At 47.5% G+C, this 24,184-nt stretch overlaps 11 protein-coding genes across 11 annotated transcripts; 3 read left to right on the forward strand and 8 right to left on the reverse strand. All coding sequences in view use genetic code 12, as the record gives it.

Annotated features, from left to right (window-relative positions):
• Positions 1 to 2,270: 2,270 nt before the first annotated feature.
• LODBEIA_P55450 (uncharacterized protein) lies at positions 2,271 to 4,745 on the reverse strand (the record flags this gene model as incomplete). The annotated part of the gene is made up of 1 exon (XM_066975889.1): positions 2,271 to 4,745. One exon carries the CDS (start codon positions 4,743 to 4,745, stop codon positions 2,271 to 2,273), a length of 2,475 nt encoding a protein of 824 aa, XP_066832483.1.
• An 889-nt stretch (positions 4,746 to 5,634) lies between these two features.
• LODBEIA_P55460 (uncharacterized protein) lies at positions 5,635 to 6,774 on the reverse strand (the record flags this gene model as incomplete). The annotated part of the gene is made up of 1 exon (XM_066975890.1): positions 5,635 to 6,774. The coding sequence occupies one exon, from the start codon at positions 6,772 to 6,774 to the stop codon at positions 5,635 to 5,637; it is 1,140 nt and encodes a 379-aa protein (XP_066832484.1).
• A 499-nt stretch (positions 6,775 to 7,273) lies between these two features.
• On the reverse strand, positions 7,274 to 8,107 carry LODBEIA_P55470 (uncharacterized protein; the record flags this gene model as incomplete). Its single annotated transcript, XM_066975891.1, has 1 exon — positions 7,274 to 8,107. The coding sequence occupies one exon, from the start codon at positions 8,105 to 8,107 to the stop codon at positions 7,274 to 7,276; it is 834 nt and encodes a 277-aa protein (XP_066832485.1).
• Positions 8,108 to 10,103: 1,996 nt separating this feature from the next.
• On the forward strand, positions 10,104 to 13,190 carry LODBEIA_P55480 (uncharacterized protein; the record flags this gene model as incomplete). Its single annotated transcript, XM_066975892.1, has 1 exon — positions 10,104 to 13,190. The coding sequence occupies one exon, from the start codon at positions 10,104 to 10,106 to the stop codon at positions 13,188 to 13,190; it is 3,087 nt and encodes a 1,028-aa protein (XP_066832486.1).
• A 56-nt stretch (positions 13,191 to 13,246) lies between these two features.
• On the reverse strand, positions 13,247 to 14,914 carry LODBEIA_P55490 (uncharacterized protein; the record flags this gene model as incomplete). Its single annotated transcript, XM_066975893.1, has 1 exon — positions 13,247 to 14,914. The coding sequence occupies one exon, from the start codon at positions 14,912 to 14,914 to the stop codon at positions 13,247 to 13,249; it is 1,668 nt and encodes a 555-aa protein (XP_066832487.1).
• A 183-nt stretch (positions 14,915 to 15,097) lies between these two features.
• Positions 15,098 to 16,258, forward strand: LODBEIA_P55500 (uncharacterized protein; the record flags this gene model as incomplete). The annotated part of the gene is made up of 1 exon (XM_066975895.1): positions 15,098 to 16,258. The coding sequence occupies one exon, from the start codon at positions 15,098 to 15,100 to the stop codon at positions 16,256 to 16,258; it is 1,161 nt and encodes a 386-aa protein (XP_066832488.1).
• Positions 16,259 to 16,306: 48 nt separating this feature from the next.
• Positions 16,307 to 17,116, reverse strand: LODBEIA_P55510 (uncharacterized protein; the record flags this gene model as incomplete). Its single annotated transcript, XM_066975896.1, has 1 exon — positions 16,307 to 17,116. The coding sequence occupies one exon, from the start codon at positions 17,114 to 17,116 to the stop codon at positions 16,307 to 16,309; it is 810 nt and encodes a 269-aa protein (XP_066832489.1).
• Positions 17,117 to 17,483: 367 nt separating this feature from the next.
• On the reverse strand, positions 17,484 to 18,446 carry LODBEIA_P55520 (uncharacterized protein; the record flags this gene model as incomplete). The annotated part of the gene is made up of 1 exon (XM_066975897.1): positions 17,484 to 18,446. The coding sequence occupies one exon, from the start codon at positions 18,444 to 18,446 to the stop codon at positions 17,484 to 17,486; it is 963 nt and encodes a 320-aa protein (XP_066832490.1).
• A 767-nt stretch (positions 18,447 to 19,213) lies between these two features.
• On the reverse strand, positions 19,214 to 19,687 carry LODBEIA_P55530 (uncharacterized protein; the record flags this gene model as incomplete). Its single annotated transcript, XM_066975898.1, has 1 exon — positions 19,214 to 19,687. One exon carries the CDS (start codon positions 19,685 to 19,687, stop codon positions 19,214 to 19,216), a length of 474 nt encoding a protein of 157 aa, XP_066832491.1.
• A 181-nt stretch (positions 19,688 to 19,868) lies between these two features.
• Positions 19,869 to 20,411, forward strand: LODBEIA_P55540 (uncharacterized protein; the record flags this gene model as incomplete). Its single annotated transcript, XM_066975899.1, has 1 exon — positions 19,869 to 20,411. One exon carries the CDS (start codon positions 19,869 to 19,871, stop codon positions 20,409 to 20,411), a length of 543 nt encoding a protein of 180 aa, XP_066832492.1.
• Positions 20,412 to 20,493: 82 nt separating this feature from the next.
• On the reverse strand, positions 20,494 to 23,898 carry LODBEIA_P55550 (uncharacterized protein; the record flags this gene model as incomplete). Its single annotated transcript, XM_066975900.1, has 1 exon — positions 20,494 to 23,898. The coding sequence occupies one exon, from the start codon at positions 23,896 to 23,898 to the stop codon at positions 20,494 to 20,496; it is 3,405 nt and encodes a 1,134-aa protein (XP_066832493.1).
• Positions 23,899 to 24,184: the final 286 nt, after the last annotated feature.

Below are 24,184 nucleotides of genomic sequence, written 5' to 3' on the forward strand. Positions count from 1 at the left end.
CTTTCCCCCATTTAGTTGCGTCGATCGTCACTAAATTTAGGCCGCTGGATGAATCCAACGCAAACACGTCTTCCACGCGTTCGAACCCTATTTTTTTTCCCCTTCTCCTTCTGTTTTTCTACTGTTTTTGGTCAAGACGGTTAATTTTCTTAAATGCAATCTGGGTAGATTTTTTGGACTTATGTCGATGAACCCAACATCTTCATTGACGAAAGAGGAGTAGGCGAAAAACAAGCAGCTCGATCCAACAACATTGAGCGAGTCAGCTGGATTGAATCGTGAGCAAACCAACTCAAGACTCACATGAATGGATCCTTTTCCATTCACCTATGTTCTAATCTTTCTCGTGTCCAAGACTAAGGGGGTACACCCTATCAGGACAGACAAAAGAAGCAACCAAAGATTATCTAGAGGACAGATGAGGAGGTGGTAAGTCAATAAATTTGACCCACCCCGCAGATAAGGCAGTTTGCAATTTTTTTTAATCAACCCCTATTTCAGCTAGCCAAGAAACATTGCAAAAAAAGAAAGTACAAGTTGTATATTTTGCAACAATAGACTATCGTGGAACTCTGAGCAAACAACTTTAACCTAACCAAGCTCGGTGGAGGTTTGCCACTCGTATGGGTGTCTCTTTGCACCAAAATAGGGGGGGCTATTCCAGTACATCTCAATTACGAACACGGTGCTTGCGGCTTGTCAAACTTGACAATTCATCCCCCATCCCCCCTTGCCCCTTTTTTCTGTCCTTGTTTCCAGGACATCCTATTTTTACACAAGTCAATGGGCACAAGTACAGCATAGATGAAATTTCAAAAAATAACGGACATTGACTTCTCGATGCCGCTGGAATTGAATGCTTTTCACTTTTGCAATGATCCGGTTTGAAGTGGAGATGACTATGGAATCAAGTTCATTCTCCAAACTCAACAATAGAACCCATTTCCTTTTTTTCTTTTTTGCTTACGAATGTGATACGCTATTGAATATCGTAGAAGTTAGGCATGTTCGAGTATCGTACGTTCCAGCCGAGATCTGGCGAAGGCCAACCGGGTATAGCTTTTTTAAAACTTTAAGCGGTCTTTGGCGGCTTTTCAAGATTTGAATAATTCGAATTGGTTAGTTTTCCCTTCATCATAGATGCTCACGTGCACATTGCATTTTTTGTGCGGCTTGTGGTTACACTTACTAAAATTTAATGGCATATAAGCAAAAAACTTAAAAATTCTCAAGATCTATGCGCAATCGGCTCAAGATTCAAAACCACAAGGTGATCTAGCAGTTGGTGGCAAAAAAGATACCAGCATGATATCTTTAAAGAGCTCACTTGAGTAAGTAGAAGATTGATAGACTCAGAGATGTTTCTTTTTGATTAGGTATTTACAAGGGTGGGATGTCTCCTCGGGATAGGTGCGCATTTTTCTCTCGCATTTTACTGCAAAGTATTTGACAAAATACCAAGTTTTCGAGTCAAACTGTGAACATGCTTATGCTTCCACTTTTGAAATGAGCCGAAAGCATCAAGTCTTCCTTTACTGTCTTAACTGCCTGAGCTGTCCTTGATTAGCTGATTATTTAAAAAAAGAAAAAAAAAAGCAAGCTCCCTTGCGGGGAATCGAACCCCGATCTGCTCGGTGAAAGCGAACCGTGATAGCCATTACACTACAAAGGAAGTGGTAACGTCAAATTCCACGCGGCTGATATAGTCAACAAAAAAGTAATTTCACAGCAGGGACTTGATCATACTGAAAAGCATCATGAAGAGATTACAAAGTAAAGAAGTTTTGTTGTTGAAGATACACTGTTCCCCGTCGCTGTATTTACTTTTGCTTCCAGGCGATGTTTCTACTGTAAAATAAGAAACCTAGCTCTTGTTTTTTCTTTTTTTTTTTTAACCTTTTGCCGTCTTTTCCCGTTAAGGAGTATCAATTATCTACTCCTTTACCATCTCGCTCGCAACACCACGAGCTCGCCGTGCATTATTGTGAATGCTTCCTAATTCTCAAGGTCCCTCCTTTGACACACTCCAATTTCAAGTCTCTTGAAGGCGAAATAAAAAAGGAAATGCGTATTTGCTTACGGAAAAGCGCTCATCAAGATCACGGGTTGAGCAAACACCAGTCTCTCCAACATATAGAAAGCACAAAGATGACGTTAGTTATTTGTATTGATACAGATGACAACAACAGTATATAATGAAAAAAATGAAAAAAGCGAATCTCTACCAGAAATAATGCAAATGCCAAATAAGATATATTCAAATCCAGCATTCAGATGACTTCAGAATTCAAGTCATCGCCAACACTCATGCCATTTTTGCCTCGACCGCAGTCATCATTCGAGAAAAATATCTCACTTCCTGGCGTAGAAGCCAAGTCTTTATTAGCGGCGCCCGTCATCTGACCTCCTCTTCCCGAATCACTATGGTGCTGCCAATTCATCAATGACGTCGCCGTGTCTGTCCTGTTGGCTCGATCAGGTGACGATTGGAACCCGCTGCTCTTGACCAATTGCTTCAACTCATCGTTGATTTCATTGTGATCTTCTTCAGGGACAGATTGGGAAAAATAGGGCGAGCTGGGCATGTTCACCATACTTGAATTCGTTTTAGATGGCGATGGATTTTTTTTGGAACTATTGTTACTGTTATTATTATTGGTACTATTATTTGCCAGTTTGCTGGAAGATGTTGCTGGTTGGTCCACGGGTGTTTTCGAGTTGGGACTAGTGTGGTCTCGCGGTGAAAACAAGTTCATCCACTGCGCATTTGCATCGCACTGAATCGAATTGAGCATAGCGTCAATCTCGGCCAAGTCTGACGGTCCTGGCGGTACCACCACGGAACCAGGCGGCACGTTTTCCTTGTCCTCATCATTATCATGGTACAAGTTGATGACTCGTGTGTTTTGTTTCGCAGCTTTACGCGCGTCGAGCTCTTCGTCGTAGTTTATCACACGGGTGTTTGATCTTGCTGCTACAACCGGCGGCGTGTGTCCCGGTAATGGGTCAATATCAGTGCATGGCCCGCCATATACGCCTAGTTGTTGCATGAGCTCGTTATCCGGTGTTGGGTTCGTTGGCGTTGGGTTGGTGTTGTTGAGAGAGTAGTTGTTGCTGTTGTTGTTGTTGCCGCCGCCATGGTACTTGTTTTGTATCACTTGGTTGATAACCGACGGTGTATGCGAGGGAGTAGGGAAGTTGGTTGGCGATGAAGCGAGGTTTTTCCGTGCGGCGAGCGGGGGTCTCGACTGCTCTGGTTCTTCGCCACCGGCGCTCTTGAGTTTCAACTTGGCATTATACCGCTGCTGCTGGTTGTATTTTCTCACCACGTGCTCGGGTCGCATGAAACCCTTGTTCTTGTAAAATAAAAAACACGCATTGCAGAGCGGTCCAAACATACCTTCATAGTGTTTTTTGTTGAACGAGGTGGCTCTGATGAGCTCTGAAAAGTGAGGTTTGAATTCGGTTTCAAAGTACTTCCAGTTGATGGAGTTGGAAGTGTGGCAGCACGAGTTGATACAAACCAATCCATGATTCTCGGGCAATTTCGTATTGGATATGGTATGCGTTCGCTTGCTATCCAAGTCTTCGGGAAGTTCAAATGGGATCTCCTTACTCACGTAGGGGGGCTGTTGAGGAGTTGCGGGCGACGTAGCATCATAATCCTCTTCTTCGTCTTCTTCATCCTCGTCTCCTTCTCCTTCCTCTTCGATGAGTGCATCTTGATCTTCTCCAGCTTTGTATTCTGGGTCATCTGAAGAGTACATGTCTTCGTGAGCACCAGGCGAAGATTGCATCGCTGGGGAAGCAGTGAACATCGACCTTGTTCTAACGGCCCGCTGGGGAAGGAGCTGTGATGCAGAAGCACTGGCTCGCGATTGTAGTGGTGGCAATGGTTGCAAATTATTTGGGTAGCGCTTCTGCCGCTTTTCACTCTTGTCGAACACCACCTTATCCTGGTAAAAAGACGCCAGTTTGAATCTGTTTTCAACACTTTCGCGGTTATAGCGCGGCGCAGATACTCTATCAGCTTGCTGTATGCTATGGATGTGGCTCGATAAAGGCAACGACAAAGTTCTAGTTGCCTTGACAGCCGCTGTCGCCGCCGAGCTCGAGCTCGAGCTCGAGCTCGACGCCGAGGCCGAAGTTGAGCTTGAATGCATGTATTCAGCTGGTCTTTTCCTCTCCGGTCGCGAGACACTACTCGAGACCAGCGGCTGACGAGAAGCCGGTTGCGGTAGTGTACTCGTTCTACCTGTATGCACTAGTGATTCCTGATGAGGCATTTTGCTAGCTTCAACAGTATGTAGTTTAAGCCGGATCTCCAACGTCAAAGATGACGTGTTGCCCTTTTTGCCAAACAAGATGTTGGCGGACATGTTCTGGCAAACTCGGCCCGGGATGAGACACGACTCCTTTGTCTTTAAAAGCGACGATAGCGTCCCATTACTGACAAAAGGCTCGTCTGGCTGTTCGGTGATGTCTTTGTAGTATATGGCGTAGTCCTCGGTTTGAAGCTTAAAGTTTTCAGGATTGGTTTCTAGTAGCTGGCGAGCACAGCCTTCGATTTCAAAAGCGCCCAAGGTTATCATCTCTGGTTCGTCAGATAGCGACGAGTGCATGGGGACTTCCACAGTCTGGACTGGGAACTGCTGTGACGACCGTGATAGAAAAGTCGTCAGGTTGTCATTGAAGGAGTATAGTATCTTGATCTGCATTTGCTTGCAGCCGTTCTCGGAACTCATGCTATGATATAGTAGAATGCAAAAAAGGTGTGGCTATGGGTTTGTGGGTGATGTGTTGTGATGCTATTACGATGACAACGCGGTGGTTGGTCGACTTGTTGGATCAAAAAACAAAAAGAAAAAATAGGAAAGAAAGGGAGGGATTTTTGGAAGATGACGAATGAAGCCGTGGGGTTTGAATATTTGATGTCGCCTTTTGAAGTTATTTGTTGTTGAGTTTGGAATCCGTTATTGGTTGATTTCACCTTTTTCTTTTTTTTTTCTGATGAGACGGACGGATTAGGAGTTTTCAATGTTTACAGTTGATACTCGAGCCGTGGCGGATGAGAATATATATGATGATGTCGATGATGATGATGGTGAAAGGCAAAGTTTTTGATTCCAAAAAAAAAGAAAGAAGTCACATAAAGCTTCTAGTAAGGAAGATAACCTACTAGTCTCAGTTGTCGTCGTCTTAGATTGGACAAACAATCCAGCCACTGTGATTTCTCACTTGTTTAAAAGGCCGTTTGTGAGCGTGTATGTGTATGTGCGCCTTTATGCCTCCTCCTCCCATCGAGTGGTTAGCGTGAGCCAGTTGGTATTTTATTAACTTCTTTCGTGATGAAATCAAAACAACGCGCAAAATATTTCGCAACCGCCATCTGGCACGCCAGAACTCCTAGCGAGTCTGTGTTACATTTGCGAGACACAACACACATGCGTACGCCAAACAAAGACCTGGCTTGCTCACACGGACGCGAATGGCACAAACAAGAGGACGTGGAAATTGTTTTAGCCAGACGTGGGTTTGAGCAATCGATGTCGAGTGTCTGCTACAGAGGAGGAGGAGGGGGGGAGGGTCTATTACATTTAGTTCTCTTTTCTATTCTATTTACAGCAATCATTCTTAGTCCAAGCCAATTATATGTTTGACTTGCTGGATATTGGCCAGCGCGATTTCTCGCGCGTGGTCGCTGCCTTTGCGGCAAACCGAGTCTAGATAGTCCTTATTCTGCAACAAGTCGTCATACAACTGTCTCTTTTCATCGAATTCATCAATGATCAATTCCGCAACGTGATCCTTCAACGCCTTGTGGTCCTTCAAACCGTCCAAATCAGCCACCACGTCGCCGATTGCTCGGTCAGTCAAGCCGGAAATGATATTGATCAAGTTCGACACACCAGGTCTTTGCACGGGATCGAACTTCCATTGGCCTTGGACCGAATCGGTGGTGGCTTTTCTAATCTTGCGCCGGATCTCGTCTGGCGTATCGGTGACGTAGACGCATCCAGCCTGCACGGGGTCCGATTTGGACATCTTCTTCTCGGGGTTCTTTAAACTGAGAATCTTTTTTGCCGGCGTGAGCAAAGTCTCAGGGATGGGGAAAAAATCAACCGCGTAGGTGCTGTTGAAAAGTCGGGCAATGGTTCTACAAAGCTCCAAATGCTGGGCCTGGTCATCGCCCACCGGCACGTGTGTCGACTTGTAGATCAAAATGTCAGCAACTTGCAATGCCGGATAGCAGAACAAGCCCGCTTTGGTGGCCTCAACAACGGCATCGTCCAAGATGGTCAGGTTCTGCGCCTGCTGCGCCTTCAGCTTCCACTGCGCCATCCGGTTCAACTGGCCCATGCTCGTGATACACGTCAAATACCAGTTGAGCTCCAGATGTTCGGGCACGGCTGACTGGAAATAGAGGATGCATTTGTCAGCGTCTAATCCGCTCGATAGTAAACTTGCAATTGCCTGATACCGGAAATCTCGTAGTTGCTGCGCCGGCCTTTGCACGGTCAACGCATGGAGATCAGCTATGCCGAAGATGAACTCGCTTTCAGGGTTGGTGCTGGATAGCGTGCGCCAGCTCTTGACTGCACCGAGATAGTTGCCAAGATGAATTCGTCCCGTGGGCTGGATCATGGAAAAGACCCGCGAGTTCGAAGGAAGCGTCTCATAGATGCCAATTTCTTTTACTGTGGGTGAGCTGCGTTTCCCGGATAGATACCTCACAGCAGCTCCTAGCCTCGAACAAGCACTCCGTGGTGGCATATTAGAAGCCAGGTTTTTATATCCATGCCCGTATGGCCTTGTTCGCGATGTTTTTTTTCGTCTTCTTTTCGACTCGAGGTGGAACGAGAAGAGTTAAAAATTATTGGGCCGCGCTATCGAGAAGGACGGTTCTTCTGGGGAGAAGCCAAAGAAATACATGTGGTGTGTCACCGCCCTGGCTTTGCCTTTTTCGTTTCACGTGGCAAAAGACTGCTTAGGACTTGGGCTTGGGCTTTTGGCGGAAACAGATTCATGTCGTCAGGGAATAAAAGTAAGCGAGCGACGGAAATAGTAAAAGGGTGGGCATTGCCATATTCTTGTATTTATGAAGTTACAGGCCTATAGCCATATAGCTTCGGATCTTTTTTGTCTATTAAATAACTCCCTATTAGTAGATATATACATTTACATGTATATATGTATATGAATTTGCACAGTTTTTAACCAGGAGGTTTGTTGTCATCAAATCAAAAGAATTTCTTTCTTTCTTCCTTCCTCCCTACTTAACTATATACAGCGACTGCATGGATGAGAGCAGCTGGCCCTTGTTGGCAGCATTCCCCAACCCTTCGCTTGGTTCGTCTGTATAGTTGCTATTTGTGACGCCTCCTCCATTGGGGCTCTCAATGAGAAAGCCCCCCACAACGTTGTTTATTTGGATTCCATTCTTCATTAGCCTCCTCTCCAACTTCAAACGCTGCAACTCTCTCCACCTGTTCAATTTCGAGTACTCATGTAGCTTGAAGCCAAACACCCGGGGCACGTAGGTGTCCTTCAGATGGATGGGGATCATGTTGGGGAAATTCTGGAAAAACATTGCTGGAAACGAGGTGCCGAAATAGGCCCCGTCAATCACGGAATGGCGCCCGGACTTAGGGTTATACAAGTCTTCGCACTTGGAGCAGTACAACTTGACGCTCGCCATGCGTGATTGGTCGTTGAGGCCTATTGGTAGTAACGGGTTAAGCTGGCAGTGGACTCTCGGACAATACCCAAAATCGCCGTTGCGGAACTTTTCAAACATCTTGGTCAAACCGCGCGTCGTCAAAATGTATCTTGCGTGGATCAATCCGTATAGAATGCGAGCATTGTGCTCGAGCGCGTCACGGTGCTCCTCCGGCTGCGAGTCGATGTCTATGACGTCGGTTATTATATCCACCAACGTTGGCATCTTGGACACCTCCTGGTTCAAACCCGTCAAGTTGAACCGATCACGAATATACTCGTCGTCGATGTCGCAAAAGTACTCGTTGCCCTTGATCCCCAAAAACGAGTCTATCCAGTACTCGGTAAAGTCCGAGCTGGTGTCGGTGACATATTCTTCATTGGCCATGGTTTGAATTGCAGGAGTATGTGTGTGATATCTGGCGGGTTCTTTTATCAAATATAAAAAAAAAAAAAAAATTCAAAAACGACCAAGAAAGAACAACCAGATCCAAGTCCCCCCACTATAATTCTCGAGCTCTTGAAAAAAAAAAAAAACCAGCCTAGACTGAGATACCAACGGTGTATGTGTATATTCCTTGTACCTCTAGGGTGTATGCTCAGCTGTGGGAGACAACAAAGAAAGAAAAAAGTAGAAAGATACCTTGGTGTGGATTAATTACCCTTGTTGTTCTGGTGGTGTTCTTCTTCGCTGTTGATACGGGTGGATTTTTTCCTCTCGCTTTAAAGTCACCACCAGAAACCCCCCCGCCACTATCCACCATATTAACCAGGAGGAACAAGGCAACACACACACACTCGGATGAACGAGTGCTTTGTAGGAAAAAACAAGGTGAATGTGATGGAATTAGTATGTATAAGAGAGAATTGTATGTGTAGAAATCCGAGAGCAAACCACGGGATTCCTTTGTGCCGTGGTGTTGCCGAATGAGTGCAGGGCCCACTGGATCTTAGGGGCAACAGTGGGAGTAGTTTCGAATGTTTTTTTGCAGGTTCCATGTCAGAATAGACGTTGACCCAGGCTCAGCCTTGGGCTGAAGGAAGCAGGTTAAGCCCAAGCCTTGGGCTTGCGGAGAGCAGCAGAGCAGCAGGGCAGGATCCCAAGAGAACAGGTAGGGTGGCACGTTGTCTGACACTATACTGACCCGAGGATTTTTCTTCATACGTTGGTGTCTCTATTCTCTACGCACCTCTAAGCTCAGAATTGCTGCTCGGAGTCGTATGCTTCCCTTGAAGTAGCCCAACCCCGACCGGAGGGAGCACTTGAAGGAAGCAGGTCGAGTACTTACAATACCCACCCCCTCCCTCCGGTCGGGGTTGAAAACATAGCATAGTTTACAATTTCTGTATACTTTGGTGGAGCTAAGCTGCCCCATAGTCAACACTGGGGCGCTCTTGAACTTTTCAAACTCGCTCAAAACAGTTCAACCACCTTCCTAGAGTGTAGTCTGGACTCTTGGGAGTCTTTCCATAGTCTTAGAATCGAGTCCGGTTAAGAACTGACTCCCCTTTCTCACTTGACAGTAGCAGCTCCACTGCCTCGGGTACAGTTACACGAGGGAGCACTTACAATACCCAACCCCTCCCTCCGGTCGGGACTGGAGCACTTGAAGGAAGCAGGTCGAGTATGTACCAATCCCTGGCGGTGTCTAGTATAGAAAACATAGCATAGTAAACACCTCCAAGCTCAGAACTGCTTGTAGTAGCAACTGGAGCACCTACAATACCCAACCCCGACCGGGGAGCACTTGAAGGAAGCAGGTCGAGTACTTACAATACCCAACCCCTCCCTCCGGTCGGGGTTGAAAACATAGCATAGTCAACAATATCTGTATACTTTGGTGTAGAACTGAAAAGCTAGAGTGGAGCTAAGCTGCCCCATAGTCAACACTGGGGCTCTCTTGACCTTTTCAAACTCGCTCAAAACAGTTCACCACCTTCCTAGTGTCTAGTCTGGACTCTTGGGAGTCTTCCCATAGTCTTAGAATCGAGTCAGGTTAAGAACTGAAGGAGAAAGGAGAGCTAAGCTGCCCCACAGTCAACACTGGGGCGCTCTTGAACTTTTCAAACTCGCTCAAAACAGTTCAACCACCTTCCTAGTGTCTAGTCTGGACTCTTGGGAGTCTTCCCATAGTCTTAGAATTGAGTCAGTACAATACCCAACCCCTCCCTCCGGTCGGGGTTGAAGGAAGCAGCTCCTCTGCCTCTGGTACAGTTACACGGGTGGCTCGTGCGCGCAAAAGTTGCAACAAATATCGCGAAAAATCGCCACCAGGTATGGAGCCCAAAAAGGCAGCCAAAAAGGGACCTACCACACTGTCAGCGCTCTTGCTCAAGCGTGGTGTTAGCAAACGACGGAAATCACCTGCCGCGCCTCTTTCTAGATGAAGTTTTTGGTTTTGCCTCGGATTTTCCATGAGGGAGAGATTCACTGCCTAGACGTCAACAGAGACAGCACAGGTCTTGTCACCGGCGGAAAAGACAACGGGATCAACGTATGGAACCTACAAGAGTTGATTGAAATTTCAAAACTCGAGGAGAAGGAACAGCCGAACCTCAAGTCTCGAATCGAAAATGTAGCACCCATCCATACCATATCGGGCCATCCCTCCACCGTGAGCATGCTACGATGGCTCCCCCACGCAGACAACATGTTTGTCTCGGCTTCACAGGACGGAACGTTGTATTTTCATGAACTTCGAGACGAAAACAAGTCGCGACATCGGCAAATATATCCCTTTGACGCAAAGACCACAGAAAACTTGAAACCCATTGTGGACATGTCGGTCTCGCGAGATGGAAGATTGGTTGCATGGAGCACACTCGATGAAAAAGTTTGCGTTTACGATGTTGCAAATGACACTTTTCAAGAATTGGCTATCCCGTCGCTGGAGAAACCCGTGATACAAAGAAGTTTGGCGTTTAACAATACCAGCAACTATCTCGTTTCGATTGGCGACGACACCCAGATTAATGTTTTCCAGTACGAGTACACCTCAGGTTGTGAACTTTACAAGTTTAGACTCATAAACAAGATAGCCAAGTTGTTCAACGAGAACCCCTTGAATGTAAAATACAAGCGGATCTCGTGGTCTCCCGATGGCGAACTTGTTTCAATCCCAACGGCGAATAAAGGCCAAACGTCGCTAATCTCACTACTAAGTGCGCAAACTTGGAACACGCGAGAAAGCTTGGTGGGGCATGATTTGACATGCGAAGTTGTGCGATTCAGTCCTCATTTGTATTCGGAGTTGGATCAAGAAATGAACAATCTTTACAGCATTGTTGCATCGGGTGGATCCGATCGATCCTTTGCGCTTTGGAACACCTCAAAGACATCTCCCGTACTTGTCCTTCGCGATGTTGTTGATGCTCAAATTTACGATATGGCATGGACAGGAACAGAGAATTTAATCTTTAGCACATCAAGGGGAAACCTAGGCGTCTTGTCCTTTGATACAAACGAGTTGGGTTATAAAGTTTCCAGCAAGACGGTGCAAGAGTTGCAAAAAATCCAACAAGATCTGGTGAAACCCATGACTTATCGATACGAATATGACCAATCTAGTGGCAACCGCAAGACAATTGCACCGATTGAATATACGGATCAGAAACAGGCAACCAATACCAGGGCAAAAGACCAAAATAAAAACGAAGCTCTGGCGGAAAAGCAAGCTAACCCAAAGGAGCAAGCTGAAAACAAAAAGCAACTGGCCAGTGCCGTCGCGATCATCAAGACTGATATCATCCCCGAAGTGATTTCAGCTACGCCGCCAGCCATTGAGACTGGCTCAAAATCTATGGCCAGACTGACATCGTCGACTGAAATGGCAACAACAATAACAACGACACCACAACAATCAAAGGCAACAACGATTCCGTCAGAAGCATCCACGTCAATGACAGAGTTAATAAAGCCCTCCGCGGCTATAGACACCCCCAAGGTACCAGATATGAGCAAACAAAAAGTCACCACCAAGAACGGCAAAAGGAGAATCAAGCCCATGTTGATATCGAGTCAGAGCATAGCTCCGTCTGCAACGGCAGTAGCAGCAAGCACAACCACAACCACAACTTCCCAAATGGCGTCTTTTGAGCCTCAACTGCTAGCAAGTGCCAGATCGTTGATGGAATACGAGAAACCATCATACTTGGTCTCGGAAGAATTCAGCAAATCCTTGAAAGCACGCAATGCAGATGAAAACGGCAGCACTGGTGCGCCGCCATCGGCCAAACGGCCCAAACGAGAGATGGAGCCGGTGAAATTCATTGGTTCAGTGATTATGAACCCCAACACGTCATTCTCCAAGATCCGCTTATCGACCCCGAAAATAAGATTTGGATTCCAACTCCAGAGTGAGAAAGATCAAGATTGTTTGTTTGTGCTTGATATCAAGAATGGTTCAGGCAACGAGTCGAAGCCTAGTAGAATCACCTATTTCAAAAAGGACAAGGAGATATGGTGTGATTTCATCCCGAAATTTATCCATCTTGCTTGTGAAGGCACGCAGTTTTGGTGCGTCGCTACGGTTGATGGACAAATCTTCACCTACTCTCGCATTTCCGGCAGAAAAATTTGGCCTCCGTTGATATTGGGCAGTCCCGTTTCATTTTTGGAAAGTCATGGAGATTACTTGATGGCCGTGACCAGCTTGGGGGAGTTGTACGTTTGGAACATCGCCCACAAGAAGGCGGAAATCTCATGCTCGATATCTTCCTTGCTTGAGCTTGGAACCAAGTTTCAAGAAGATGGGCTTTCGAAATCGGATAATATTACCATGTGCGCCATCACTTCTCGCGGGATCCCCTTGGTCACGCTATCTAATGGATCGGGGTATCTATATAACCAAAATTTGGAAGTATGGCAAGTGATTACCGAGTCATGGTGGGCTTTTGGATCGTATTATTGGGACGGGGTCGAAGACGGTGGCAAGCAATTGCAAACGCTAAACATGTTCAACAGTGAAGACTCGATATTGGAGCTCTTGGAACACAAGACGAACGAAGAAATCTTGCGCAAGACCCGTACTGGCCGAGGCAAATACTTCAACAAGATCTCGAAGAATATGATTATGAAGGAAGGGTTTGAAAGCTTGGAGAATACCATCTCCATCAGCCATTTGGAGAATCGGATCTTGGCGTGTGAGCTACTTGGAGAAGAAGCTGATTTCCATAAGAATTTCAAAATCTACGTGCAGAGGATATGTGAGTTGGGCTTTAAAGCTAAGCTTTTCGAAGTTTGCGATGAACTTTTGGGACCAATTGATCAGAAGGAAAAGAAGACGGATGATGTGCTGGACGGCAGCCGATGGGATCCCAAGATTCTCGGGTTTGACAAGCGTCAGCTATTGGAAGAAGTAATTACGTTGTGCTCGCAGTTTCGAGACGCGCAGAGAGTGCTATACCATTTCAGCAAAAAGATTGGTCTCGTGGGCGAAGGTGATGAAGGAATCAATGATGGTCTAGTCTAACTATGTGTATATTCTTTCTTTTCTTTTTCTTTTTTCTTTTTCTTTTTTTGGGATTCCTATAACTTATATACATTGGAGTTATCCCATCGCTTTGAGCCGAGGACACCCGTGACTTGGCCCTGGGCTCTATTTACAAGGTCCTTCGGACCCGCCATGTACTCGACGAACCCCTCTGGTCCACACACGATAGCCAACGCCGCTGGTTGTTTTTGTTCTTTTGAAGTGACGCTCGCTTGCTCCAACGCCGTAGCGTACCGCTCTCCTCTTTCCTCAGCGGACTTGATGATCTTCTTGACTGTTTCCGGCTTTGGAATTTCTTCCTCGATGACTTGCATTCGGAGCTTCAAGGCATCTGCTTCGGATAAATGCGACGCCTGCGCTTGTTCATCTACTCGTTTGGGAGTATAGAAATTGGGCGTCTTTGGCACAGGCACATTTTCCACTTGGAAATGGGTCAGTTTCACGTTATCGAAATGCATTTGCATATCGATCCGATCTAGCTTGTCCAAGAACAAGAGGAATCGCGTCAAGTTTGCTCCTAGTTCGCCTTGCTTCTGTGCAAAATAATGGATATTGACGTGGCCCAAGTATGGGTTCTTGGAGAAGAGGACTTGCAAGATCGGCACTATCCCCGTGCCCGCGGCGTAGAAATCGATATTGTCCAACTTGGGGTATCCTTGGTCGTGGATCAAGGAATCAATGCCGTTATCGGGTGAGACTTTCGATGGCAAGTCCTTGAATATTGGCCGTTGATGTACTTTGTTTAAGGGGTGGTAGGGGAACTTGTACTCGATTTCAGGCCCGCGAAGCTCTAGTTCGTCGCCGACGCTTTTGTCGGTGATGTATCGCGATACTTCACCATTGGCATATCTCTTGATGTAGAAACACATGGTGCCGTTCTTGGCAATGTCATCAGTTTCAGGATTGAAGACTTTGAGAAGGGGCTTTTTCTCGCCCGAGCGGGTATATTCTGACTTCATGAAATACAAAGGCAACGGAGTATAACTTCGTACCACGTTGATTTGCGGTTGTTTAATTTCCACCGACCAAATACGCGAGCCGTCCCAAAGCGATTTCTGGCCGGGGCTCGCGGTGAAACTATACTCCCACCGGCTATTCTTGGGGACAACCTCAATCAAATAATGGTCATCGTCTATTTGCTCCTTGTGCTCGATGATAAACTTGTGGAACACGAGCGGGTCGAGCAAATCGTTGCTGTCTTCGCCTTCTTCTTTATTGGAGTCGAAATACCAGACTTTCACGGTGTACGCGCCCCACACCACCACTACCACCGTCAACATATGCGGCAAGTACCTTGACCAGCGTGAAACGGTCTTGGGCTTGTTCATTTGCTTGAGATAGGGGTCTTCGTTGGATAAATCTGGGTATTCAAAAGTCGCTCTCTGGTGCTGAAGTTTCGGAATGTAAGGTTTCATGTCGCTCTTCATGAGTTTTTCCATTCCGTTCCATTCCATCGGAGCGGGGGCCGACTTTGACGTCGTTGATTTCAATTTGAACTCCTGGAGGTTGTTTTTGGCCTCCTCGTCGTCGTCGCGTTTGGCAATGTCTCTGGTGGACTTCTCATCATCTTGATCATGGCTATTGTTTTTAGTGGAATTGAGCCTCAAACTGTGCCCGAAGTTGACGAAACTGGAACGGGTTAGGCGACTGTTTCTCCCAGCAAGCGGTCGCAATGACCTTGTTGAACGTACGAGTATCAGCATTGGTTCATGGATCTCCCCATCACTATCACCACTGTCGGCGAGGATGAGAGATGTGGACAAAAAAAAATCTGGATGCAATTTTTCAAGTAGTTGCAAAAGACGCCAGAGACGTCGCCCACCAAACCACATACTCAATCACATACTTACAACATAGATACGTACAGACACACACAGAGAGAGGATATGGTGAAGCTATTACATTCAATTCAGGCCCACACTGACAAAGCATGGGACGTGAGTGCTCACCCCACGCTTCCGCTTCTAGCAACCGCGTCCACCGACAAAACCACCAAGATCTACAAACTCTCATCGCAGCAGAAATTTCCCTGTATCGCGGATTTAGAAGATACGCATCGCCGGTCAGTGCGGTCGGTCAGCTTCAAGGCGCCCATGGGCGGCGTCGACTTTAAGCTGGATATCTTGGACCTCCCCGTGCTCGCTAGTGGGTCATTCGACTCGACGATATCCGTTTGGGGCATCGATGAGCCCGAGGATGGCGACGATTACGATGTAGAGGAAGTGATGAACAACCAAGCTGAATTACTCACGAACCCAGCTAATGAATGGAATCTCATGGCGATTATCGAGGGGCAGGAGAATGAAATCAAGGCTGTTGATTGGAATTTCAGCGGGCGGTACCTTGCTTCGTGTTCTAGAGATAAGACGGTGTGGATCTGGGAGACCGATCCCGAGACGCTCGAGGAGTTTGAATGCGTTTCAGTGTTGAACGACCATCTGCAAGACGTCAAGAATGTGAGCTGGCATCCTTCGATTAATCTCTTGGCGAGCTCATCGTATGATGACACCGTGCGTTTGTATAGGCAGGACTTTGATGAAGAGTGGTCCTGTGTCGGGGTGTTGGATGCACATGGGGGAACTGTATGGTGTGCCAAGTTTGAAAGTTTCAAGAGTCCCCATGCGCAACGGGGCAGATTGAGGTTGGTTTCTGTGAGTGACGATTTAACTGCCCGCGTTTGGTTCGGCCAAGATGAAACGGCGTCGCAACCAGAATCGGAGTCGCAGCCATTGCCTAGTTCGATTAAGCATACAAGTGAGATGTTGTGGGAACAAGAGTGCATCCTCCCGCCCGCTCACACGCATGCGATTTACTCAGTGGCGTGGTCGGAAACCAGTGGGAAAATCGCTACAACGGGCTCCGATGGCAAAATCGTGGTTTACAAGGAACTCGAAGAGAAATGGGAGATTGAGAGTATTCAAGAGCTCGCGCATGGGGTACATGAGATCAACAGTATAATATGGGCCAAGATTGATAACGACAAAGAGGTGCTAATATCCGCTGGCGACGATGGCAAGGTTAACATCTGGGAAACGAAGGACGATTAATTTTGAGTTTCTTTCTCTAGTATAGAGTATCTATTAGAATCAACTGCATTAGAATATCACCCCAATCAAGATTATAAAGCTAGCCACGCCGAGAAGGATCATCAAGATGCACAACATGGTGCCGCTCGATCGTCTCTGGTACCGCTGGGCACTCCTCAACTCGCTCGACGCCTGTCTGGCGTTGGAATTGAAGCTAAAGATGTTATTCTCGATGTTATCCACTTGAAATTGCTGTTCGGTGACGATTGATGAGAGATTCGAGAATATATTGTTGATCTCTTGTGTGTCTTGTTGGATCTGGTGGATTTCTCGTTCTCTTTCCTGGATGAGCAACGTCTGCTGCTCGAGTTCTTCGGCATTGACGGGCTCATACGTGATTTGAATTTGCTGCTGCTGCTGTTGGCCCTCTAGTGTATCTTCCAGATTGGGAGCTGAGGAAAGCAAAGGCAACTGGCTAGCTTGTTTCGACTCGAACCGTTTTTGAAAACTTTTAAATTTCAAAAGGCTGTCTCTGATCAACTTTATCTGGATCGCTTCCTTTTGCTTTAGATAATTGACCGTCTCTACATCTTCGTGATTACTCTCCACAGTCTTGATTGAATTCGAGAGCTGCTTGACAAAGTCATTTAGCTTTTTATACGTGTCGGTGGCTTTCTTAAAGCTCGAGCTTAGCGATTCTGCTAGTGGGCTATTCTCGGGCGATTGTTCAAAGTCAGTTAAATCCAGCCTGATGTCACCTAGGAGGGTAGTATTGATGTAGTGGAGTTGATTCTCTATGCTGGTGGAAAGAGCCTCGAATTCGGGGAAATCCTTGTACTTGTGAGACTGGACGCGTTCGATGTCATTGCTAAAGGACATGGCTGTGGGTATAGATCTTCTAATCAAACACTGGTTTGCAAGGAGTTAGAGGGCAACCCAGGAGAAGGAGGAAGAGGAGGAGGTAGGGTTTCAGATATGGCCACCGCGGTTCGATCAAGATTACGCCGACATATGGTAGCGCGCGGATACTAGCCACTCTTCTTGTTCTTGATGCCATCTCTTAAACTGAAGGCATGGCAAAGGGTTGACCTTCACCTGCTCGTGTTGTCTTTTGTCAACTGCAAAGGCTGGCTAAACCTCACATGTAGGAGGGGGGGGGGGGGAGCGCGGGAGTTTTTTTATCGAGGTTTATAAGTGTTGTGTATGTATATATCTATAGAGTATATCAGATGGGTCTTTTCCTTCTCTAATCTTCTTGTTCAGCGATGAACTTTTCACATTCTAAAGCAGCCATACAACCAGTACCGGCAGAAGTGATGGCTTGTCTATAAATTTTGTCTTGCACATCACCGGCAGCAAACACACCGGCAACAGAGGTCTCGGCAGTACCGGGCTTGGTTTGAATGTAACCCGTGTCGTCCATCTCCACTTGTCCTTCAAAGATCTTTGTAGCTGGAATGTGGCCGATAGCATAGAACAATCCGTTGACTTGCAAATCGGAGTCCTCCTTGGTCTTGTTGTTGAAAATCTTGAGCGACTGCAAAAATTTGCCATCTCCTTTCGCCTCCTTGGCCTCGGTGTTCCACAAGATTTCCAACTTGTCGTTGTTCTTGGCTCTCTTTTGCATGATGGTCGAGGCTCTCAAGACGTCTCTTCTCACGAGCAAATAGACCTTGGAGGCGTACTTGGTCAAAAACAACGCCTCCTCACACGCAGAGTCTCCGCCGCCAACAACGGCCAAGGGCTTGTTTCTGAAAATTGGCACGGCGCCATCGCAAACGGCGCACGCGGAAATTCCTTGTTGCCAGTAGGTGTCTTCGCCCGGAAGGTGCATTCTCTTGGCGGAGGCACCCGTGGCGATGATCACGGCATCGGTAGTGATCGGTGCCTCCTCCTCGTTGAACTCGGTCCACAACTTGAATGGTCGCTGGCTCAAGTCGCACTTGGCAATAGTTTCCGTGATGATCTCGGTGCCAAACCGCTCACTTTGCTCTCTCATTCGCTCCATCAAGCCAGAGCCGCTGATCCCCTCGGGGAAGCCGGGGAAATTCTCAATGTCGGTGGTGGTCGTCAACTGCCCGCCTGCAGCTACCCCGTTGGCCAACATACCTTCGTACAAAGTGGGCTTGACCTCGGCCCTGGCCAAGTAGATGGCTGCCGTGTGGGCGGCGGGTCCGGATCCAATAATGGTGACTTTATGGTGAACCATGGCTAGATCTTGTTTTTTTTTTTTCTGAGCTAGTAGGAGTAATCGAGTCTATAAGCTACTTCTATAAGATTGCACTCTGGGAGCAGATGAGACAGAGATGTGCCTGGCGTACTTTCTATGGAGCTGCAACAATATCGATGAGACTGGGGGGAATTATGGCACTATTTATACGGCCCCCGGCATCAGCACCAGTCGCAGTGCAATTGCGAGCTTCGCTTACAGAGAGAAACTCAACGTCCAACTTCAGCCGCTGTCACGTGCCGCCTAAACAGCGTCCTCTTAGTAATCGCCGGTCACGTGCGGCACGTGACAAATGTCCAAAAAGGTGTCTTATTAATCAACGACATTGAATCTAGACCCCCCACTTACTAATATCACGTGACACAATCTAGACCCCCACATACTATTATCACGTGACACATGACACAAGGTAATATCACGTGACACAAGGCAAGGTTCCAGATCTTCTCCAAGAGATAGGCACCAGTATATGTAGTGTATGCCACTACCACTTCCACTCCAGATTCAACTATTTATTATCCATTTCTAGTGCAAGGTCTACTCCAGTGGCCGCCTACAAACGGTGTGTATTTGCAACCATCCCAGCGGTTCCCCAGGATAAATAGATCCAGTCTTTTTATGCCAGAAGTTCCAACTTTTTTCGTGCCTCGACTACAGCCGTAGGTCTTCCCTTTTTCTCCTTCCCCCCCCTAACGCGCATGGCTTGCTAGCACCTCGCCAGAACCAATCCAATTTGAGAACAATGGTCAGCTCAAGACAAACAGCTTGACCACGCTGCTCCGCTGCATGACGGGATCCAACAACACGCTACTCAAGAACCACTGGAGCCCCTTCCTTCTCTCCTCCAACCATCGCTTGCTCATATACACCCGCTCCAAGCTCCAGATATCCTTCGGTGGGGGCGCCGGGACTTTGACGCCCGCGCTGCCGTCGCCGTACACCTGTTTCAAATCTAGATACAACTGGTAGATCTCGCTGTATCGCTTATATAGCTTGATCGAGGAGAAGTCGAGGTCGTTGACTGTGATTGTGATCTGCCACACGATGTAGGATTGGCTCTGGTGGTGCGGCGATTCGACCGAGTGGTAGGAGGACACGAGCACGTCTGTGATGTGGGAGGTGTGGTTGTGGGTGTGCGCTTCGATTGTTTCGCCTTCGTTGAGCTCGATTGGCACAGGGAGGATTTCGTTCAACTGCGACCCGGATCTTCCTCGTAGCATCCTATCCTCTTATTGTTTTAGTCGGGGGTGGTGGTCTCCTTACGGTGGTGAAAGAACCACGATGCCACTTTTTTTCGTTTTTTCATGATTGACAAAATACCGCGACACCAGCATCTTCCTCCACCACATCCAAACCCACATCCAAGCCCACATCCATATCTTACTCAACGATCTCCACGAAATGGACATCATCCGCCAAAAATACTCCCCGCTAAGAATCAAGATCCATCAATTCCAGTCGCTCAAATATATACCAGGACGACGCAAGTTCTTCGTGGGCTACGACCTCCACGGCAACACCTATTGGGAATTCGCCATTGAGAAAATCACCCCTGCCACGAAATTGCGCCGCAAGATGGAGCCATGGAAACCCCAGTTGTTCGAAGTCGACTATTTCAAAACTGTGCCGCCGCAATGGCTCCAGTGGCTTCGTCGGACCCGTGACCACGTGCCTACTCTCGCAGAGTTGATTGAGGACGAACGGAGACGCGAACGGATGAAGGTGTTGAGTCTCGTTGCTGATGATAAGTGGAGGCTGGAGAAGGCAAGGTTGGAAGTTGAGGAGAGGGAGAAGTTGCAGCGGGAGTTGGATCGGGTTCTGGGCGAGGCGCAAGGTGTGGATACGGGGAAATTGCCAAAGGTGGAAAGTGATGATCCTTGGAGACTAGCTGATGAATCTAGAGATCAAGACCCAATCCAATCCACCACAATTAAACCAAGGTGAAGAAAAACAACAACAACAACACTGTAGACACGTTAGTTCTCCTCATGTCCTACTTATTTATGTATTTAGTCATTAATAAACTTCATTCGTTTTCTCCGTTGAGGTTCAATTTGCGCTCAACCAAAGCTACAAGCTTATCACTATACGTTTCCAAAACCAGCTCCTCGTCGCTTAGAACACTTCGGATCTCATCAAGCTTAGCTAGCACGGCTCGTTTTTCATCCACCAGAAATAGGTCTAATCGAGACTGCAATGTGACAAGATGAGCCATGGAAGTTCCAAAATATGTTGCTGCTGCTCCCGCTGCTCCAGCTGCTGCCACATTTTTAGATCGCGTGGGGCTATTGGAATTGCGACTCGCGGGCCGCGAAGTGGTGTTGTTCAAATGCACGTATGGTCTCATGTGGGGCGGTTTCGACACCACCGCTACTGGCTCCACCAGTTTTGGACGTGGCAGCGGCAGCGGTGACCTCAATGGCGTGTTGAGTTTGGAGATTCCTGCAATGTGTGACGACTTGTCGAGCACAGGCAACATTGCTCTTATCGGGGATGGAGATTTGGCGATGTTGGGAGTGGGAGACATGGAGTGTCTCTTTGATCTTGGAGGTGAGTCGATCGTCGTGGTATTATTGGTAATGGCGGCGTTTTTCATTTCAAGCCTTTTCTGCGTGGCTGCTGTTAGCTTTGGAGGTGATGCTGAGCAAGCATGCGAATTTGAATTTGAATTTGAATTCTTTTCAGCAGCTTGCATTAGTCTTTCCTTGAGTGAGGATCTCACTGGGGACTGCAATGACGATGACGACGACGACGATGGTGATAATGATAATGATAATGATGATGATGCAATTACTGTAGGTAAGATCTTGCGGGTGACTTTGGCGTGGGAAAGTACCAACGTGTTTTCCTCTTGACGGCTATTCGCGCTCGATCTTTCGATACTCGAAGATTCAGGTGACGCTGAAGCTGCGGCAGCTGAAGACTCGACAATGGACCATGAAAACAAGCATCCGTCGTTGCTTATTGAAATCAATTCAGCCTGAGCTTCAGCTTCCGCATCATCTTCTTGCACTCGCAAAAGCAAGCCAAGGAGTGAGTCCAGATGGCCCCAGGTGACGCCCACGGGTCTGCCAGTGACGTAATTAAACGAGCGGATCGATTTATCATTAGACCAGACAATGAGTAAATGGCGATACTTGACAAACGACGCCACCATGAGACTTTCGTTTAATTTCTCATTGATGAGCTTCAACGACCTCTTCAACTCAAAGCTCGCAATGTCAAAGATAAGAATCTGCTTATCGGCAGTTGACACCACCAAGTCGCTGTCAAAGAGGGCCATGGCAGTGGGCGTTGACCTTAGGGAAATGAGTTTTGTCCTGTTCAAACTCAAGCTAGAGTTTGCATCTCTTGAGAATGTGTGGACCGAGATTGACCTGTCGCTGGAACACACATACAACCGGTCATCCTGGTAGAGTGCCTTGAGCAAGTTGCCGTTGTGCGTGGAAAGAGTCTGCCACAAACTCCATTTTTGGTCTGCTTCTCTAGTAAACAATTGTATCATTCGATCTCGCGATATGCTGCAAACGAAATCTTGATCTTGAGAATAGAAAAATATAACGTCATTGACCGCTGTAACATGCGCTTGCACTTGGTAGACAATCTCATACCTTGCAGGCGAGTTGGTCTCCGTTCTTTGCACCACATATACGGATCCGTACTTGTCGCCCAAGGCATATGTATCCTGAGCCAATTTCTCCACTGCCGTGAGTGTGTTTTGGATGATTCCCGTCCCGGGGACTTTAAAATCAAGCAACGGCTTGAGGCTGCTGGTCAAATCGGACGAAAACTGTTCGATTTTGCCATTGTTTGAAAACACCAAATACTCATTTGTACAGGTCCTCTTGACCCCTGCAATGTTACTAATGACGGCTCGAGTTAGCACTTGGTCCATCTCGTGTTTTGCCTTGTTGTAAAAGCATATAGTGTCGTTGTTCTTTAGACATATAAGATGCGTTGGGGTAAACACGCATATCTTCACCACCACCAGTCGACCACCAGCATGGTCCAGACTTTGATCATGACAGGCTACTCCTCCTCCTCCTCCTCCTCCTCCGCCTCCAAACACCTCGTTCAACTGCAGATGTGCTCGAATGGGCGACCTTGTCGGGGATGGCACGTTAATCTGAGACAACTCAACCGTTTTGAGCAGTTCCACGGGTAATGACTCCACTTTGTTGTTGTCTCCATCTCCATCTTCAAGCCAAATCAACCCGGCGTCGTGATCGACTGCAAACGCACCGACTTTGGAGATCCGGGGCTCCAACGGCGTGATTCTTGGAGTTTCGAAATTTAGCAGGAGCAATAGCAACTGGTTGTAGTTGGCTACGATTAACATTTCGTCTTCATTCAACATGCTGGCGTCGACAAAGTTGGAGTTCATCAAGGGGCCCAAGTGGACGTTTTTCCCCCTTAGCACTATCGATCTGTGGCCGGCGGCAGTGGTATTGGTGGCAGTGTTGGCGGCGGCAGTGTTGGCGGTGATGGTGGTAGCGACTGCGCTAGTGTCGAAATTCCAAATCTTGATAAATCTCAACCCAAGCGTGATGATCAAATCCTGATGCCAAATCATCTTGTGCACGATGTTGGATAGTCGATTACTAGCCAGAAGCGCGGCGCTATTGATCCCCAACTTCCACACATTAATACATCCGTCATTGACTACCCCCAAGGAGCACAAGAATCTCGAGTCTGGCGAAAACGATAATGCATGCACTCCAAACGAGTGTTCGTGTATGATCATGATGGGGCAATCCTGGGAATTCGGAGCTAGTGAAAAAATGAGCACGCGGGGCTGGTAGCCGGATTCGCCCACGGCGAGCAATTTCTTGTTGGGAGATATCGCCACGCAACTTATCGACCGAACTTTGTCCTTGAGCTTCGATGGTGATGATGACGACGTAGCGGTGGTGGAGGTGCCCGAGCCCCCCGTGCCAGCTAAAAAAAACTCGTCTTTCTCGTTGCTAACGAAGGAGTTGCCGTAGACCTCGCTGGCGTTGTTGCTGATTTGGTATCCAAACGCATCCCGTGCATCTTCCAGACTGAATTGGCCAAGGCACGATTTTTCATACATTTTCAAATATGCATCCGCCCCAGAAACACGCGGCGTCGACGACCACGACGAGCTCTCATCGTTGTGATAGCTGACATTGGCGCAAAAGAACCGCTGCTTGAGGACGCTGTTGTGCTGCGTGTCGATCTTGCTAACGACAATGCCACCGCTGGCAGTAGCTGCCACGAGGTCATCTTGAACTGCCAATTGCTGGCTGTTGCGGGCCGAAGTGCCGATGATGGTCTTGATCTTGAATTCGAAATCGCGTTCCACGGAGAAGCCCGGCATGCTCGCGCTCGAGTCAGCTGACTTGTGTGATGCGTGGGGCTCGCTCAGCGCCACAGCTTCTAAAGATGGAGCTGAGTTGGATTGACTCATTGACTCATTGGATTTTCCAATTGAACGAGAGTTTATGCTGTTGGTGGTGGTTCTGCTGATGCCAGATGCTGCAGGTTGGTGGTTGTAGAAAGTGAACAAGAAAATAAAACAACGATATGCCTCGAGGAGTGACGCGATAAATTTGCGACAGTTGAGCGCGACAGCACGTGCCATGCTATCGTAGATCAACATGAGCATCAACAATCGAGGGTTCTCCTGATTGCTCTACTCGTGGACATGTAGTTAGAGCCAATAGTCAGAAACAGGTAAAGAAAAGCTTCTCCAG

The sequence above is a fragment of the Lodderomyces beijingensis genome (genome assembly GCF_963989305.1).
Source record: "Lodderomyces beijingensis strain CBS 14171 genome assembly, chromosome: 7".
Lineage (NCBI taxonomy): Eukaryota > Fungi > Ascomycota > Pichiomycetes > Serinales > Debaryomycetaceae > Lodderomyces > Lodderomyces beijingensis.